The sequence below is a fragment of the Neocloeon triangulifer genome, unplaced genomic scaffold (genome assembly GCF_031216515.1).
Source record: "Neocloeon triangulifer isolate White Clay Creek 2 clone unplaced genomic scaffold, ASM3121651v1 ptg000001l, whole genome shotgun sequence".
Classification (NCBI taxonomy): domain Eukaryota; kingdom Metazoa; phylum Arthropoda; class Insecta; order Ephemeroptera; family Baetidae; genus Neocloeon; species Neocloeon triangulifer.
This window is the reverse complement of record NW_026775544.1, coordinates 7708858-7725736: the sequence shown is the minus strand read 5'-3', so window position 1 is coordinate 7725736 and position 16879 is coordinate 7708858. Positions and strand designations below refer to the sequence as shown.

The following is a 16879-nucleotide window of genomic DNA, read 5'->3' as shown; positions in this document are numbered from 1 at the left end:
TGTATAATTATTACTGAATTTAACCCCAATAGAATTTTTAAATTGCATTTTATTTTAATTAAAATATCCCAAGTAAAAATTAATTACACCCCATTGCATCCCATGTTATGATGAAAAATTATTTTTTATTTTGGATAAAAACCCTTCTCCTGATTGTTTTACGTTCAAACTCAAGAAACGTGCAAAATTAGCTTATATTATTTATTATATTGTTTATAGCAATTTTCCTTTTGCCTTTACTTAGAAATTTGATTTATTACTGCATTGAATACAGCTTTTTTCAATTCAATAATTTCAACTGTATTCAGTTCATCTGGTTCATCAGAAGTCCTAAAAATTAACTTCAACCACACCAGTGGCTTTTCTCTTGCGGTTTCTCTCAACAGCGTAGAACCTCATTGAAATCCTCTTGACTACGAAAATTTCTGGACTTTTTGTCACTTAATCTATATTTGTGTTTAGAAAGGCAATCTTGAGCAAAAAGGCAGATATTTTTACGTTATTATTATGTAATCCCTTTATTAACCAAATACAATTCAAATTTTTTTACTATTGAATACAGAGTTGATTTTTTTAAAGAAAAGAATTAAGTTTTATTTCAAAGACAATAAATATTTTGCAAGAATCTAAAATGAACATGGAGAATGTAGAGTTAAAAATGAATTGCATGAATGATTTCTTTCAAGATGTGTAAAAATTAACCAAAAAGACAAAAAATAAAATTCGCTGGTTTCCATCTACTAATGCTTTAGTTTCAGTTTGCCACGTTGTAAGAAAAACACAATAAATTACATGTTCCCCTGATCTCTCATTCTCCTGATCCAATTGCAGCCATTTAAATGGAAACAGAATCACATTTGCAATACATTTTCTTTAGACCAGACGTAGAAAAACAAAAAATTGGTTTGGATGTAGCCGTCTATAGCTGAATGCACTTTCAGTCTAATTGAGTGATCAGCCAAACTCAACGGATCAGCATAATATATCAGGAGATATCCTCGCACATCTGAGTTCAATATACACGCACATCATTCATCTTTCCCTGCATTTCTTTTCCGATACAAAATTCACTTGTTCGTTAGAAGAGAAGAAAGGCTAGAAAATCAGTTGCATATTTTTGCAGCCCCAACCAAGCCCATCAGGGGTCTTAAATTAGGGCAAAAGGATTGAATAATTAAGTAAAAGTGCCTTGATCCAGTTTAATAGCACTGCAAAACGCAACTATACCTAACAGGTTTAGCCACCAAATATGCACGCATTTTCTTGCTCTTTCATTCTTTTCTGCCCTTATTTTTATATCACTTTGCACAAAAATAGAGTCCACTTACAAAAGTGAGTGACATGACATGGTTTTCTTGCTGTCGAAAGGCTTAAATAAGAGGGCTTTTAGCTGCCCCGCCGTCCTTGCGCAGGGTGCTGTGGTCTTTCATTTTACATTGAGTTCTCGGAGCCGGAGTCGTCAGCCTGCAAGAATCACGTGCATAGTTAGTGACTAAGGCATTGTGAGGGTTGAGAGAGTACACAGCATTTATGGCACTGCTAATCAAACTTGTTTATTTCTGTGAACATACAAAGTTAGGCAGCAAAATTAAAAAAATAATGAAGAAAAAGAAACTAGATTAATTGCTTGTTAGGCCAGATCAGGTACACAAACACCGCCGAATCTCTTATATGAATAATTACGTTTTATTGAAAGTGACTAGTAGAAAAATATTTTCATTCAATGTATCTAAAATATCTTTCGCCCACAGTGTGTTCACAATACTGAGCGAGAATTTTTCCTCGTCAGGTCAGGTTAGCAAAATGCTCGCCCTTGCATAAAAAAAAGACTTGCTAAATGCTACAACTATGACAATAAGTGCTGGAACCGACTTGAGTAACTTGCATTACAACTAGGTAACATCAGTTCCAGTGAAAGAAGACTCATGGCTTTCTGGCTTCTTAAGCCAATAGGACATTGGAAAATTGGTTCCAGAACTTTACGAGCTCAACCGCAAATGATTATGGAGTGTTTGTTTGTTTCCTCCTCCATGCATAGGAAAGTATGAGAATATCACAAGAAGAGAAACCAATTAGATCCAATGAAAGATCACAACTGATTTTTGTACACTACATCAGGAGTGATGTAAAAGTCCACAACATCACTTGGATCTACTACACTAATTTGAAAGTCGCCGGACTGAAGGATATGACCAATTCTCGGAACATAGTTGGCAGGCTTGGGTAAAATGAATAATGGCCATTTTTTGGGGTCCCTGCCAGCACATTCAATGCCTCGACCTTGCGACAATAAACTGAACAAATAACTATTACTGGCTTGCAACTTTTTAGGTACAGTGAGGTCGAGCTTAAGGTTGCCGTTCTTTTTCTGGCACGATGAGCACGAGTCCACGTGGCACAACTCAACTGAGCAGTTTTTAAGGTGCCGCAAGAAGAAGTGCTCAACGTATGTGCTGACAGGGAAAAGGAGATCGCATACCTCGCATCTAACCTTTTTCTGAGCTCCACCACGTCCCGTCATTGGTGCCTTGGCTGGTTGAGGTATGATGGTGATCTCGTCATTGATCTTCAAGGGCTTTAAAAGGGAGTCGGAATTTGTTGGGCGAGCAGGCGGTCCAGAAGTCTTCTTGTCCATCACCCGCTTGGCCACAACACTATGGGCGGAATACACGTGGTTCTCAAACTGCTTGTACATGCCAAAGGTGGCCGTGCACACAGTGCATTTGTATGACAAATGGGCTGGCTTAAGCGTCATGTTATGATCCTTTGCCACGTGATTTAGAAGTTTCCATTGATAAACCTAGAAATTTAAAAATCGGTCAACATCAGTTGTGCAATTCTGCAAGTTATTATGCTCAAACTTACCCTGCCACACACAGGACAGCGGCCACCGTCTTTGCCTTTGTTGGAAGCTTCTTGCATACTAGACGTAACGAGGCCGTGAGAACCGAGCAAATGTCTTTCTAAACCCTGATCAGTGAAAAAGCGGAACTGGCACTTTTGGCAATTCAGTGGAGGTCTGTTGTAGATCATTTTTGGATGGATCTTGACCTTGTGGATCCACTGCATATGGTTTCGTAACTGTTCAAGATCCTATAGAAAAAGATTAATTGGAGGATTTACGAAAAAAAGATTTGTAGCAATTTTACCTTAATGTAACCGTCGCATATTTCACAGATAACAAATGAATTTTTGCCACCCTGTTGACCAGGCTTAGCCATCTGGTTGGCTGCGGGACTGGACGAAGCACAAGAAGATGCATTTGTCTGTCGAGGCAGAGGAGTGATTGATATGCTGGGTTGCTGGAGCAACTTAGCCGTAGGAGACTTGTTAGTAGTCTGCAAAAAAATCCAAATTTTTCTTCGATTCCAAGATTAACAAAAAAATTATTTACTTGAATTGTTAATGAGCCAGAAGTAAGTCCTAAAGGAACACTGGTACCTCCCTGCATGATACTCTTGAGCTGAGCAGGCAGGACTTGACTTTGCTGCTGTTGCCAGCGCTGAAAGGAAAAAAAAATTTGTATTGTCGTTGATGAAATATCCGGGATACATACCTGGTACATTTGATTTCCAGATAGCTGGTAGGGATTGGGCACCATCATCTTCTGGTTATAAAGATTTCCAGCTGAGATTAAAGATAGTTAATGAAGCTGTAATTGCAAGTATATTTTAATAAAATACCTTGACGTAACTGAGAAGGAGTGATCGCCTTTGGCATAGCCTTCAAATCGGGCAAGTATCTTGAACCCATTGCAGGACGTCCTTTACCTCGAACGTTGGCTAGAATGTTCGGGACTAAGTTGGCTCCTGAAAGTTTAGGCAGCAGAGGATGTTGCACCAACTGTGTCGGCATTCGAGCATTTGCGTACTGTCCCATGGTATTTACAGGCAACATTTGTCTTTGTTTTGGGACACGAGGAATTTTTGCAGGGGGTTCCCAATCAAGAGGTGGCTCCAAGTTCTTTTCAGGTCGGAATCTCTTTTGACACGAAATCATATGTCGAGTGATCTTGCTCTTCTGATTGTCCTCGAAGGGGCAATTGGGGCATTGGTGGAAGGATGGAGCCCGCTCCATACGGCCACTCTTCTTGTGTTCGGTTTGCATGTGTATGAGCATGTCCTGATTGGTGCGCATTGTGACAGGGCAGAAATTGCAGCAATAGACAAAGTTCTTGAAGTGCGGAATCTCCAAATGGTGCTCCAATACAACATCCGATTCGGTCTTAAAGTTGCAGAACTTGCACTGCTTCATTTCAAACTTGTATGGCTTGTTGTTCTCCTTGCTCTGCTCAAGGTTCTTTAGCAATGATTGCACAGCCACCTGGTTCTCAGCTGAATTAGCACTGCCCTTGTTGAGTTTACGCTTAGTCATTTTCAGCAAATCTGTCTGTACAAATTCCTGGACTAAATTTATGCCAATATTCATGAAGAATTTGCCAAGTGGGCTTTCAAAGTAAGAAGTGGGCTTTGGCGCTGGACCTTTAGCATCACTCAGATCACTGTCTGAATCATCGTCAATCTCTTCGTCCGTGTAATCAGTATCATTAGGGTCCAGTTTGCCATCTTCCCCTGTAGCCTCCAGCTCAGCCTATGAAAGATGAGTCATTACAATTAACACATAAGAAAAAATTTAAATACTTACTTTTTCCTGGGCCTTCTTTTCTGCTCGTTTTTCCCGTTCCCTTTTCCTTCTTTCCTTTTCTTCGTGCCTTTTCTTTCTTGCTTCCTCTCTTTCCTTGCGCTCCTTTTCTTTGACTGCCTCACTTAGTTTCTCAACAGTCTCTTTAAGAGGCTCTTTAGCAGGCTTCTCATAGACATAGGGGACAATAAAAGATGGAGCCTCCACGACATACATATCATCTGTCAAGCCAGCTGGGGCTTTTTGCTGTTTGCCCGCAGCAACTGGTGGCGGAGTCCCTGGCTTTGATTTGGATGTCACTAGCGGATATCCCTGAGCAGTATGCGTGGCTGAGTTGGAATTAGACTGATTTGAAGTCAGAGGAACTGGACCTCTGCCGGAGAGGATGGAATTTGTATCAATTATGACCAGAGTAGGCTCCTTTTTGCCTTCTCGACTGCTGGCAGCAATCTTGGCAAGTGCCTTGGTGTCGCTTACAATTATTGTGTTCTTTTTAGGAATTTTGTCGGCTAAATTTGACGATAGAGGATCGCCACCAGCAGCTACTTTTTTCCCAGGCGTATTCACAGCAAGAGGATCTTGCGGTTCAATTTCCTCTATATCAGACTCTCCAGAATTAGCTTCTGCTCCGTCCGTATACCGTTTGGACCTATGAACATTTCTGTTGCTTCTCCTGGGTGTTAAGTTCAAAGCTTCCTGATTGCTGGCGTCAGAATGGTCATTTTTAGTATCAGCTTTAGTTGGCGTTGTGTCATTGGACGCCTCGTTGGACTCATCACCAGCTTGAGGATGATCATCATTGCTATCTATAGGGTCGCCATCTTCGTTGACTTCTTGTACGTCTCCATCTTCGTCATCATCTATTTCTTGGATTTCTTCATTATTGTCAACTTCTTGGATTTCATCATCATCCTCTTCATCCTCGGCTTCTTCTGGATCCTCTTCACCACCATTAAGGTCGTCCTCGTGGTCACCCTCCAACTCACACACACTGTCATTATCTAAGTCTTCACCATTAAGGTGCTCATCGCCGTTTTCATCCTCCCCATCTTCACTGTCTATTTCTTCGTCTCCATTGTCCACTGGCAAAGGGTCCAGGCCTAGTTCAACTAAAATTGGCGGCTTTTTGCCAACTTCTCCCGAGGCACTGATTTTGGACTTCTTGGCAGGCGGTGGACTGTCACCATCACTGCCGGCGCCATTTGCTTCCCCGTTACTGTGTACTTGAGCAGAAGCGTCATCTGCATTGTCTGACTTGCTTAAAGCTGTCTCGCCACTTGGCATCATTACAGCTTCCATCACAAATCTGCAACAAAGTAGTAACGTTGCATGAAAAATAAAGATTGTGATTCTTTGAAGGCTTAAAATATTTTATTTAAAATTAATAAAAAAGCATTTCTAATTTGAATTAGAATTTACTCGTTGCTAAAATTGATCTCAATGCTTTAAAATTTTGAATGGCATATTAAAAGAAAACATTTTTTCTAAATATCTGCACAGCTCCTGCCCTACAAAATATTCATGTATCTGAATTTGAGAACAATAAAAGAAACTTCCAGCATGCTGGAAATTCGAGGCTAAAAAAATGAAATATGTTTTAAATACCAATTCAAAGGTTAAATAAAATTAAACTAAAACATAATCAATATATTATTTTTACTTACCAAATTCAAGAGAAATGTGCCCAGATACCTAGCATCAACTGAGGCTCATAGGCCTATAGGGTCATGACCTGTGAACAAAGGAAATGAAGACACCAAAATTATTATCGTAAGTTTACAAAAACAAATAATTACAGGCATTAGAAATTCCCATAAGCTATTCTTTATTTATAGTGAAAATGGAATCAAGTAGATGTGGAAGTAGAAAAAATATGAAAAATCAATTTTTGTCCAAGAAAGTGTCCGTATTTTTTTGCCCCTAGTGTGAGGGCACACTTATAGAGTGCAGCACCAACGTCGGTCGGTGTGAACACGCTACTGGCCCTTCCTAATCGCCCGCCGATACCTAATGGTGTCCTAAATTTGCGGCTCACTGCCTAGCAGGACCTAACTAGGCCTAATCAAATGCCCAACGCGGCCGATACCCAAGAATCGGCATTCCCGTTCGAATTCGCCCGCCTAATTCCCGCCATGAGCACACCGTGTGTCGTTCAGCTGCCGCGCGATATACCTAGCCTACCAAGCCTAGGATTAGGAAGGGCCGACTCGGACTAAGTTGGCCGAATCGGCCCGAAAAACGAGTCGGCCAACCTTCCCCACACTCGCCGACACTTGCCATGCCATAAAAATCAAAATTGCGGGCTTACCGGGTGTGACAATAACGTAGTGCTCGAGATATATCATGCACCGACCTGCTCGACGTCACTAACCCCTGCTAAACAGGAGAAAACTGCCAAGATGGCCGCTCGGGGGGCGGTCACGTGACCAAAGGAACCTGTGACGTAGAGGTTGAGTCGAGGGGCTCTGGTAAATGTCCAATCAAGATCCCCCGAACAGGTCACGTGGCGCGCTCGGGGGGCCCCAGCCAATCGACGGCGTGGTCAAAAATTATGCTCGAAAAGTCTCCCCCGGCCTCTGGTCATCATTTTTGACCCCCGGACACCCTGGTTACCGGTGTCCGAAAGTGCCGGTCTGCATGCGTGCTCGCCAGCTGATTGTGACACATTGACGTCATGCACCAGGTTCAATGTGCCTTCAGTGGTCTCTGACCATGCATGCTGCTGCTGCAGCACACCTCGCTGCAGCGGCCGGCACCCTTGGAGGCGGCAATAAAAAAATTTGCGGCCGCCGCCGGTCCGTACCAAGTTGGTTGACCGAGCAGCCGGCGTCGCTGACGCGCCGCGCCCAATACCCTATGCGCTAATGTCAGTCGCGCTTATCTTTTATTTCATGCGAGAAACATTTCTTACAGTTTTTATTCCACATCTATGTTCATCAAATTTTGCAAATTAAACAATTTCATGTTCTCTGAACAAACTCGAAATTGACGGCCTAAAATATATTAGTTTATTATTTTATTTTAATTAAATTTTTTTCTGTTCGATTCGCTTTCAAAAAAGAATTATTTATTTTACCCCAAAATATAAAGATAATTAAATAATATCCATGTTTCACTTTTGCTTATTTTAAAATCGATTACTTGATGGCTCTCTCTAACATGGTATCTCAATTTTGATTATTTTTACATACTGCATTATTTTTACGTAGCAATCTCATTGGATAGTTTGTGTAATTTTCACCATATCTTTTCACTTTCAAAACTTTTTACTCCAAAATGGAAAATTTAATGTAAGCGGCCAGTTGGCATTAAATTACGCGCACCCTCATCAGCTGCGGTTTGACTCATTCACGTGTGTGCATTAATCCATTCATGTACATAACACGTTAAGTCATGAATCAACATTGCTGCACTGCAACCGCATGCACTTCTTGCACTCGCCGCCCATTGATTTAATGACTGACTGCTGTGAGAGAACACATCTTGCAAGGGGCCGCGCGTAAATTTTCAGTCAGAAAAAAAACAGGTCTGTTGCATACACATTTCAATTATGATATCTTGTTATCTTGTCCACAAACATCTGATTATTTAAGAAGAAAAATATTTGACTAGGACTGATTTTCGAAAATAATTTCTATTTATTTGAACTTTTCAAATAATGGTGGGTAAAAAAAGTAATCATTGTAAGTGAAAATAATCGATCAAAAGAGCGGCTGAGTATTTAATGATTACTTGAAATATTTGATCAGATATTAATTTAAAAAATCCAAATTGTCAATTGTCAAAAATAATTTTGACAAAAACATTTTGGAGCTCAGTTTTTTTAAGGAGAAACTTGACTTTCGTTTTGAGTCGTCTGCGCTAATTACAAAATATGTGCTGATCTGCTGATAAGAAACTTCGTCGTGGCCCAACCCGGAAAAGTAAGCAAATTTTGTGAAGTGCCTTAGTGAGTAGATTGCCGAGGGCGTTGCAGAAATTAACGTTGAAGCATTTTCATCAAGTGTTATATATAATACAATTGCAAAGGCCAGAGAAGAAAATGAGATGCGTTCTTTTTCTCTATTATTAGAATTAAGACAAAAAGTCGGCACGCGTCAGGTACTGCGAGTCTCCGTTTCACCAACAAAGAAATATTATAGTTCATATGATTGCCCTGCATACAGAAAAAAATTATGGTAATAAGCCAAACCAACAAAAAATGCAGCTGCCTGCGTAAAACAGTCCCAGGAGGGGTGGTTAGTTTCAGAAGGGACGCGCCGCGTTTCGGTGCTGGTTTTACCAGAGAGTTGGCGAGAGCGAGAAATTTTCGACCCTGTACAGCAAAAGGCCGAGCGATCAATAAAAAGTAACTCAGGCAGCCAATGATTATTTCCGAATGCGCCTGAATATTGATTTTCGGCGTGGCGAAAAAGACCACAAGCATCCCTCATTTTCAGCGCTCTTTTTCAAGACGCAAAATTTTAGCAGAATTTTAGAATCGCAATTTTTAAAATAAAAAAGTCACAATTGACAAAAAATTAAATCACGTCAGGTGAAAGGATTTGGGAAAAAATTAAGAGCCGAAAAGAGGATATTCATGGTGAAAGAAATAACGGCTTATTCTTGGCTCATTTTTGTGGTAAATTTGAGCCGGCGCTGCTAGAGAGAGTGCCACGTTCATTTCCACGACTTTGCGACTTCCACATCAGAGCCGCCAAGTCAATGACCTAAATGTTGGGTTTCAGCAAAGGCTTTTTGCATCTGGCTCCCAACCTAACTGGCAAATAATGCAAACAATATTATCTTTCTTATTTGATTTTGCATATTCATAGGAAAATTCTGTGTGGTTTTAGTTTCAACAGTTATACAGTGAGAAAAAATTTAAAAAAAGTAAATCCCACTCACCCTGCAACATAATTATAACTTTTGACATTTAGAACATTAAAAAAGATTTAAATAAATACCGAGTTATAAATATAGCAAAGCAATATTTTGAGATAGCTAGGATTTTTGAAACGAAACTATTTTCTTACACTTTTTTTGTCAATGTCTTTATAGATTTTTTTTATAACTCAACTTGATGAAAAAAGTAAAAAATGATCAATGTCTTATATTTTCTTTTTTTAAGCAGTTTTATAAGATAAATATTTGTTAACGAATCATTAATCAAGGATTAAAATTGCTGATAATTTTAAATTTGGCCAAAATAACATAGATCTATATCATCTCTGTGACATCACCAAACATTTCTGACTGAATTATCAGCAAATGGTAAAACTTTTGAACATCAAACTGCTGAACATGATTGGCGACCAGAAACCAGAACGATGGCCTTTCCTATCAGTGTCCGCTGTTGGGAAACAGTGGCTACACCCGTTTAGGATAAATGGTATCTCCCGTACTTTCCAACAATGCCGGCCCGCCGGGCGTCTGTCCACATTTTTATCGAAGCACATCATAATGCAAAACTTTAATGAAAACCCATCAATTTCAGTATTAAATGGATTGCATGATTCGAAACGTCCAGGTAGCAATAAAATTTGAATAAAATTGATCGTGGCCCTCAAGTTGGCGCATAAGGGGGCCTAGGGCGCTGCCGCTCGATGGCAGCGGGGGCTACAGGGCTTGCATAGCCTCTCGCTGCCTCATCGTGAAATTCCAACCTACGTCATCACCCCCCATGCCACGTGACGAGTCCCCCTCTGGGAGGCGGCGTCCCCAACCTAATACCTAAACCCAGGACGTACTCGGCGAAAGTTGGCTTCCGCGCGTCTTCCTAGCATGGCCACAAGAAGTGCCGCACTCGCGGCAAACTTATTTATTTGTGGAAATTTTAATTTTCAAATTATTCCTAAAAGTTAACAATTCGCATATTTCTTTTAATCTGATTAAAAATTTTAGTCTGCAAAAACACTAGCACAATATAACAATTTTTTTGTATATTAATTAATATTATTTTTTAGCATAAATTAAATTTTTTTAACCGCAGCAATAATATTTTATTTTGTGAGCCTATAATACTTCTTATTTTAATTTATTTTATCATTTAAAAAATAGATTGCAGGTTTTGCCTGGCATAAATTGAAAAAAGTTTATACAGAATTAAAAAAATCTAGTCTCAAATGAAGAAATGCTTGTAATTAAAAAAAGGGCAAATTGCATTATTAACACTAAAAGTTTAAACCTCTGTCTCTGGTTTTATTTTTTTGTGATTTAAAAGAAGAGATACTAAAATTAACACTTTGTGGTCGAATAGAATCAAATAAAATATTCAATTGTGGAGAACAGTTTTTTTTTTTATAAAAATAGCTTGTATCTTTTTATTATTCGACAAAATTTCAAAAATCTTCTTCCTCGTCATCAAATGACAACAGCTTTTTGTCATTTTTAACCGATTTTGATGATTTTCCCTTGTCCTTCTTTTTATCTATTTTTGCTTTTTTACTATCTAAATTGTCTTTTGAGCTAGAAGGGGTCTCTGTGCTTCTCTTCTCAGGCTTTTTAAACATAATTCGTCCCCCCAGATCCGCAGGTGTCTGGTCTATAAAAATATATAAATATAATAATCCCTTTTATTAGTTTGTTCTAAATTTTCTGTATCTCCTAAATACCTTCGATTTTCTGTTTCTTTTCTACTTCCAGCTTAGCCTCTTCAGCTGTGAGATCACCTTTCTTTAAAACTACAATAGTCGGCGACTCGTCATCTCTATCATTTTCATCATCTTCAGTCGCGGTTGACAGTGTCTCTCGCTATGCCGAGTTATGCAACAAATAAACAATTTCTAATCAATTATAAAAAGATCAAGCACTGAATATTTAAATAATTAGTATATTGCACATGTTAATTAAAAAAAGAAAACAATTCCTCTCATAAATTATTTAAAAAAAAAAATCTCTTTCCTGTCTATCGAACACAAAATAACAAATAAACCCGTATTAACCATATATTTTATGGATTGCGTTATAATTATAAATCACTCAATTTGCAATTCACCAATTTTTTTTGTATTTTATACACATAAGAAACTGACGGATATTAATTAGATTAATTATATTATATGTACATATCTATATTAGTGTGAGCAATTATAGATCGTGTGTCACAAAAGGTGCCAACAACGGTTTTATGTCTGAAGAAAATATGAAGTTACATTATGTAACACATTATTGCATAAATACAATTCTGCGAAATCTACTGACCTTTGTTTCGACATTGGGTCCTTCCGTCCAGCCAATATCCTGCTTCATTTTCGTGATGAACGCAGGTTCAGGCGGTTTGATGAAGCCAACGTTTCGTCTCGGCATCTTGTTTATGGAGTCGTCTCTTCAAGTGACGAGTTGTGTGATTACTACAGTTTATGTATGTCCGGAGATGCGTCAAAAATTAAGATACCAGATGGGCAAATTGATTTAAAGGCCTTTTTGCTCTAAAATGTCCAAGAAACTCTTTAAAAAATTAAAAAAACTCGACCTTTTGAGAATGTTTTGATTCCACTTTTTGCGGACAAAACAAAACAATATGACGAAAAACAAGGAGTATAAGAAGGATAAGCAAAACGGCCTACGGCTGCGCAGTCTGCCCAAAGTCCGCCATTGCAAGGGCGAAAAAAATCAACATAAATTTATCCTCATTCTAGTCCCCTCGACACTGTTTTTTGTTTACGACTTACGAACGACTGCGCCTGCTGCTGCTGGCAGACCGGCACATTTTTGCGAACTGTGCGATTTTGATTTCAGAGACGAAGGAAACTGGACAACTTGGTCTATGCAGTTCTTTGAGGTTCAGAAGACTTTGTATGCAAAGAACTAACAGCGATAGCATCGACTTTCAAGATCGAATTCCGTTCACGCGTTGAATCGTGTCCTCTGCGTTTATCTCACAAATATGTCGGAGCTCAACTTTCTGAAAATGAAGGCAGACTTTTCCGTGAGTTGATAAAAAAAATAACGGAAATAAATTTCATACTAAAAAATAACTTTACATAATTGTAAATGTACATAAATTTATGTCATTTGCACTCATACGTAAGTGGATCGCATTTTGTGTGGATTCTACTGTTCATTTTCAAACAGCATTACGTTTTTACAAAATTTTAAATTTTTGTCGCCTTTTAATTTCAATTTTTTTTTCTCAATCTGAATGATACATTTAAATAAATCAAACATTATTTTCAAAATCATTCATAATCATAATCACAGCATACATTAAAAAAATCATCTTTCAACTCCGCCTCATTTGCAAATCAAAATAGACCTGTTTGCAGGACGCGATACGGAAGAGCGCAAGGGAAGCTTCAATGGAACCACTCCAAGCCATTTTTGCTGCTTACAGTACTTCGTAAGATTTTATTATATAAATATTTATCATTTCATTGTAATGGTCATTCGAAGTTTGCAGTGGAAAATATTTTTATTTGACGTGAATTTCATAATCTCCTCTTTTTTCACATTTAAAAGTTTGAAGTAATTTTGGAACAAAAATTAATTTCTTTTAAAACTTCTATAAAACAAATAATGTAGTCCAATAAGAGGAACCCCCACAGTGGATTTTTGTAGATTGATTTGAATTTATCTAATCAATAGGCTAAGGAAATTACAAAATTTATGATTTTGTGCAGGAGTGATGGAGAGAAAAGGCATGCTTTGGACCATGCATTCCGAGAAAAGTTGTCTAGCATATTGTCCAATCCCAACAACAGCAACATCAGCATTTTTGAAAATCTTGTTCGGCTAAGCATCATGACCAGCAAGAAAGACATGTGCAATGCCACCCTTCCTGTTGTTCTCTTGAGCGACACTTTTGAGTCTCTCACTCTTGATAATTGCGACAAACTCTTCAACTTTGTGGAGGAAAGTGTCAGCATTTGGAAAGAAGACTTCTTTTTCTCATCAGGAAAAAACCACATTCTTCGAATGTGCAACGGTAATACTATTCAGTTTTTAGCTACTTTCAGTTCACACAAAGTATTTTTTGTTCTTCCAAAATCAAAACCTCATTATTATTTATCTATCTGCTTTGAAATTTTACAGATTTGCTGCGGAGGCTTTCTCGGTCTCAAAACACTGTGTTTTGTGGCAGAATTCTTCTGTTTCTCGCCAAGTTTTTCCCTTTTTCTGAACGATCAGGTATCTTACTATCTATTTTTTTTTTTAATTTGCAAATAATTTCTATCTTTTAGGCCTCAATATTGTCAGTGAATTCAACCTTGAAAATGTAACAGAATACAATGCAAAATCAGAAGATGATAGTATTAAAATGGAAACGAGCATTCACAATGAAGATGCCACAAAAAATAAGTATAATTTTCTTTACTAATCTAATTCTTTTGCTTACGTTCTACAATCTAATAGGTTGAAAATTGATTACAACCTTTACTGCAAATTTTGGGCGCTGCAAGATTTTTTCCGAAATCCGAATCAATGCTACAACAAGATTCAGTGGAAAACTTTTATCTTGCACTCTGCTGATGTTTTGGACGCTTTTAGCAGCTACAAGTTGGAGGAAATTGGAGTTGGTGAAACAAAAAAGGAGAAGCACGTTGCCGATCAACAATACTTTGCCAAATACCTAACAAGCCAAAAGCTCTTGGAGCTGCAACTGAGTGACACAAACTTCAGACGTTTTGTCCTTCTCCAATTTTTGATTTTGTTCCAATATCTAACCTCGACAGTGAAGTTTCGATCGTAAGTCTACTTCAAACTTTTAAATTTTTTCTTTATAAAAATAATCAATTATGAAATTTCTAGAGACAACGATGAGTTAAAGACTGATCAGGCTGAATGGGTGAAAGAGACAACAGTTTCGATTTATGCACTCTTGGTTGAGACTCCACCACATGGTGCCGATTTCGCCAAAGCTGTGAAACACATCCTTGAGGTAAGTTTGTATTGCCTTTCAAAATATTTGGGATGAATAACCACCTTCACAGAGAGAATCACACTGGAGTGCGTGGAAAAATGATGGCTGCCATGAATTTAAAAAACCAGCTTCCTCCAACTCGCCTTCTGAACCTCTAAAGAAAAGACCTGTCAAGCGCCTCGGCGACCAAATGAGAGCTGCTATAGAAAACAAGAGAGTCCTCATGGGAAAGTTTGTATATTTTTCTAACATAAAAAGAAGAAAATTGACCGTCTTTTTTAGTCCTGAGCTCACAAAACTCTGGAACCAGGCCTCTAATAACTTGGAAGCATGCCGAACAAAGGATCGAGATTTTCTGCCATCACTGGAAACATACTTCGAGGAGGCCATCTCTCAAGCAAACCCTGCGACCATGGTGGAGGAGAAGTACAAGTGAGATTTTTAATAGATTTTATTGTTGTTCTTGATTAAAGTAAATTTATGTAAAAGGAAAGTGAATGATGGAAATTTTGGCTGGAGGGCGCTGCGTCTGATGGCAAGAAGGAGTCCTCACTTTTTTACTCACAGCAACACTCAGATTAGCAAGCTTCCCGAGTACCTAGAAATGATGATCAAGAAGATTGCAAAAGACTTGCCTGTAAATATATCCTGCTTAAATATTTATATATTTGCCAAAGTTTGCTTAATAAATTAAATTTTTTAGAGTGGTGAAACAGCTGATGATTTGAAGGTGGAGGAGACAGATTTAGGCGGACCCTCTCAAGATGCAGAGGAAGACGAACTGTTGGAGGAGCCAAAGGACGGTTTTAAGGAAACAAAAGAAACTGTTGAGGCAAAGGGTAAGCAATTCGCTGCAATACTTGTCTTAAAGTTACAAAGCAAATTATGATAATAAAACATTCCTTATAGTTGAGCAAGTTGATGACTACGATGATGATCCAGAAGAGCGCACTACGATAGCTTTGACTCAAGAGCTGCTAGATAGTGTTGCAAAAGTCATAGCGGCAGAGTGGATCAAAGTTGCCACAAAGCTTGGCTACAAAGAGGATGAGGTAAAAACACCATTAATTTTAAATCGCTCTTTTAATGCAAATTTTTAATAGATTGAGTACTTGAAAGGGCAGTATGATAATGACATCGACAAGTGCATTCATCTGCTCAAAATATGGAAGCAAGATGACGAAGACGCTAGTGCGGCAGGACTGGCTTACACACTTACTGGACTAGGGTTGACAGATGCTGCTGTCTTATTGCAATAAACAAGTAAAACATGACTATTAAAATATGAATTTTATTAATTAATCTGAACTAAAATTTGGCAACTCTTCAAACATCTGTGGGTCGACAGTGTCAAAAGTATGGCAGGGGGATTCAGACGTTTCTATTATTTTACTGTCTTGTGGGATTATAATCATCTGGGCAGGACTGTCAAAGTTTTGGAAACTTTCACACTTTTCAAGCTCTCGTTTTGCCCAAAGTTTAGGAAAATTGGGGTCAGGACATTTTCTGAACGTCATACAATGCAAATGTTGCAACTTTTCATAATCAATTCTCCAAAAGCCAAGTGTTGCAAGTGAAACTCTCCACTGTCTCATTATGTGAGCATTTGCGGTTGCATGTTTTGAATCTGGGGTAATGATTATAAGAATGCCTCTAGGCTTTATAATGTGATATGCTTTTTCACAACATTGGAATCTAGCAATAGGACTTGGAAAGTATTCCAACAGCAATGAAAAAACTACAGCATCAAAGCTCTCACAAGTTAGGTGCTCGATTTCTCTGTCATTCAATTTTATCTGCCCCTGCTTGTCACACTTTACATTTAAGAAGTCACACTTTTTAACTGATTGATTGCCAGGTGCAATATCAATCGCAAGTACATCAAACTCGTCAAAGGAAGAAAAGGGATTGTAGCAACTTCCAACGTCAAGTAATTTGATTTTGCTCTGACTGCTGCTGCCAGGGTGTTGCCCTAATTTTATAACATAGGTGGAGTCCTTAAGCAAAGTCGACATTTTCCGAATTTCATTTTCTTCACTCCTATCCACGCCATTATTTTTAAAGTAATCTCTGCATCTATCGTAGACCCACTGGATTCTACTGTCTGCAAAATTGTTTACGGCGTTAGGCTCCCAGTGTTTCATTGCCAATGCTGTCATGGAAGATGCGTATTGCTATTATACCAAACATAGTATATAAGAATCAGCTAATTATCGTTAATTTTTTTTTACCTGTAATACATCCGAATTTGAGCAATGCTTAGCCCAAGCTGCATCAAAACCAATCTTGGCAGAGTCTTGTCTCAAATCATGGTGAACTTCTTTAATGTACGACGCCAGCTCCAAATGTTCTTTACATGCAGAGTTTCCTCTGCAAATAGTAGAAATACTATATTAC

At 38.4% G+C, this 16879-nt stretch overlaps 3 protein-coding genes across 5 annotated transcripts; 1 reads left to right on the top strand and 2 right to left on the bottom strand.

The window, feature by feature from the left end:
• Nucleotides 1-491: 491 nt before the first annotated feature.
• LOC132198100 (MOG interacting and ectopic P-granules protein 1) lies at nt 492-7305 on the bottom strand. 3 transcript variants are annotated; one of them, XM_059621888.1, is made up of 10 exons: nt 6950-7305; nt 6306-6373; nt 4645-5947; nt 3684-4590; nt 3557-3627; nt 3395-3502; nt 3150-3338; nt 2866-3093; nt 2480-2800; nt 492-1464 (listed from the first exon to the last, which is right to left on the bottom strand). In XM_059621888.1, exons 3-10 carry the CDS (start codon nt 5938-5940, stop codon nt 1432-1434), a joined length of 3153 nt encoding a protein of 1050 aa, XP_059477871.1. In that variant the 5' UTR covers nt 5941-5947; nt 6306-6373; nt 6950-7305; the 3' UTR covers nt 492-1431. The 3 variants fall into 3 exon arrangements, with proteins under 3 accessions (XP_059477871.1, XP_059477879.1, XP_059477887.1); XM_059621896.1 differs by having other exon boundaries at nt 2492-2800; nt 6950-7299; XM_059621904.1 differs by having other exon boundaries at nt 1435-1559; nt 2492-2800; nt 6950-7304.
• A 3539-nt stretch (nt 7306-10844) lies between these two features.
• On the bottom strand, nt 10845-12161 carry LOC132198136 (uncharacterized protein KIAA1143 homolog). The gene is made up of 3 exons (XM_059621957.1): nt 11824-12161; nt 11235-11373; nt 10845-11164 (listed from the first exon to the last, which is right to left on the bottom strand). The coding sequence occupies exons 1-3, from the start codon at nt 11926-11928 to the stop codon at nt 10962-10964; spliced, it is 447 nt and encodes a 148-aa protein (XP_059477940.1). The 5' UTR covers nt 11929-12161; the 3' UTR covers nt 10845-10961.
• Nucleotides 12162-12272: 111 nt separating this feature from the next.
• Nucleotides 12273-15775, top strand: LOC132198122 (THO complex subunit 1). Its single transcript, XM_059621930.1, has 13 exons — nt 12273-12550; nt 12876-12961; nt 13242-13546; nt 13654-13749; nt 13803-13920; nt 13975-14307; nt 14371-14500; nt 14553-14713; nt 14765-14914; nt 14972-15119; nt 15186-15321; nt 15392-15534; nt 15586-15775. The coding sequence occupies exons 1-13, from the start codon at nt 12509-12511 to the stop codon at nt 15739-15741; spliced, it is 2004 nt and encodes a 667-aa protein (XP_059477913.1). The 5' UTR covers nt 12273-12508; the 3' UTR covers nt 15742-15775.
• Nucleotides 15776-16879: the final 1104 nt, after the last annotated feature.

Excerpts from the sequence above, each read along its gene's own strand:
- LOC132198100 (XM_059621888.1), bottom strand. The coding sequence starts at position 5,940 with ATGGAAGCTGTAATGATGCCAAGTGGCGAGACAGCTTTAAGCAAGTCA. Across the intron at positions 3,339-3,394 it reads CTGGCTCATTAACAATTCAA|ACTACTAACAAGTCTCCTAC; the intron begins GTAAATAATTTT and ends ATTTTTTTGCAG. Across the intron at positions 1,465-2,479 it reads AGAAAAAGGTTAGATGCGAG|GCTGACGACTCCGGCTCCGA; the intron begins GTATGCGATCTC and ends TGATTCTTGCAG.
- LOC132198136 (XM_059621957.1), bottom strand. The coding sequence starts at position 11,928 with ATGCCGAGACGAAACGTTGGCTTCATCAAACCGCCTGAACCTGCGTTC. Across the intron at positions 11,374-11,823 it reads GACCCAATGTCGAAACAAAG|CGAGAGACACTGTCAACCGC; the intron begins GTCAGTAGATTT and ends AACTCGGCATAG. Across the intron at positions 11,165-11,234 it reads AAAGAAACAGAAAATCGAAG|ACCAGACACCTGCGGATCTG; the intron begins GTATTTAGGAGA and ends ATATTTTTATAG.
- LOC132198122 (XM_059621930.1), top strand. The coding sequence starts at position 12,509 with ATGTCGGAGCTCAACTTTCTGAAAATGAAGGCAGACTTTTCC. Across the intron at positions 13,750-13,802 it reads CCCTTTTTCTGAACGATCAG|GCCTCAATATTGTCAGTGAA; the intron begins GTATCTTACTAT and ends TCTATCTTTTAG. Across the intron at positions 15,322-15,391 it reads AGAAACTGTTGAGGCAAAGG|TTGAGCAAGTTGATGACTAC; the intron begins GTAAGCAATTCG and ends CATTCCTTATAG.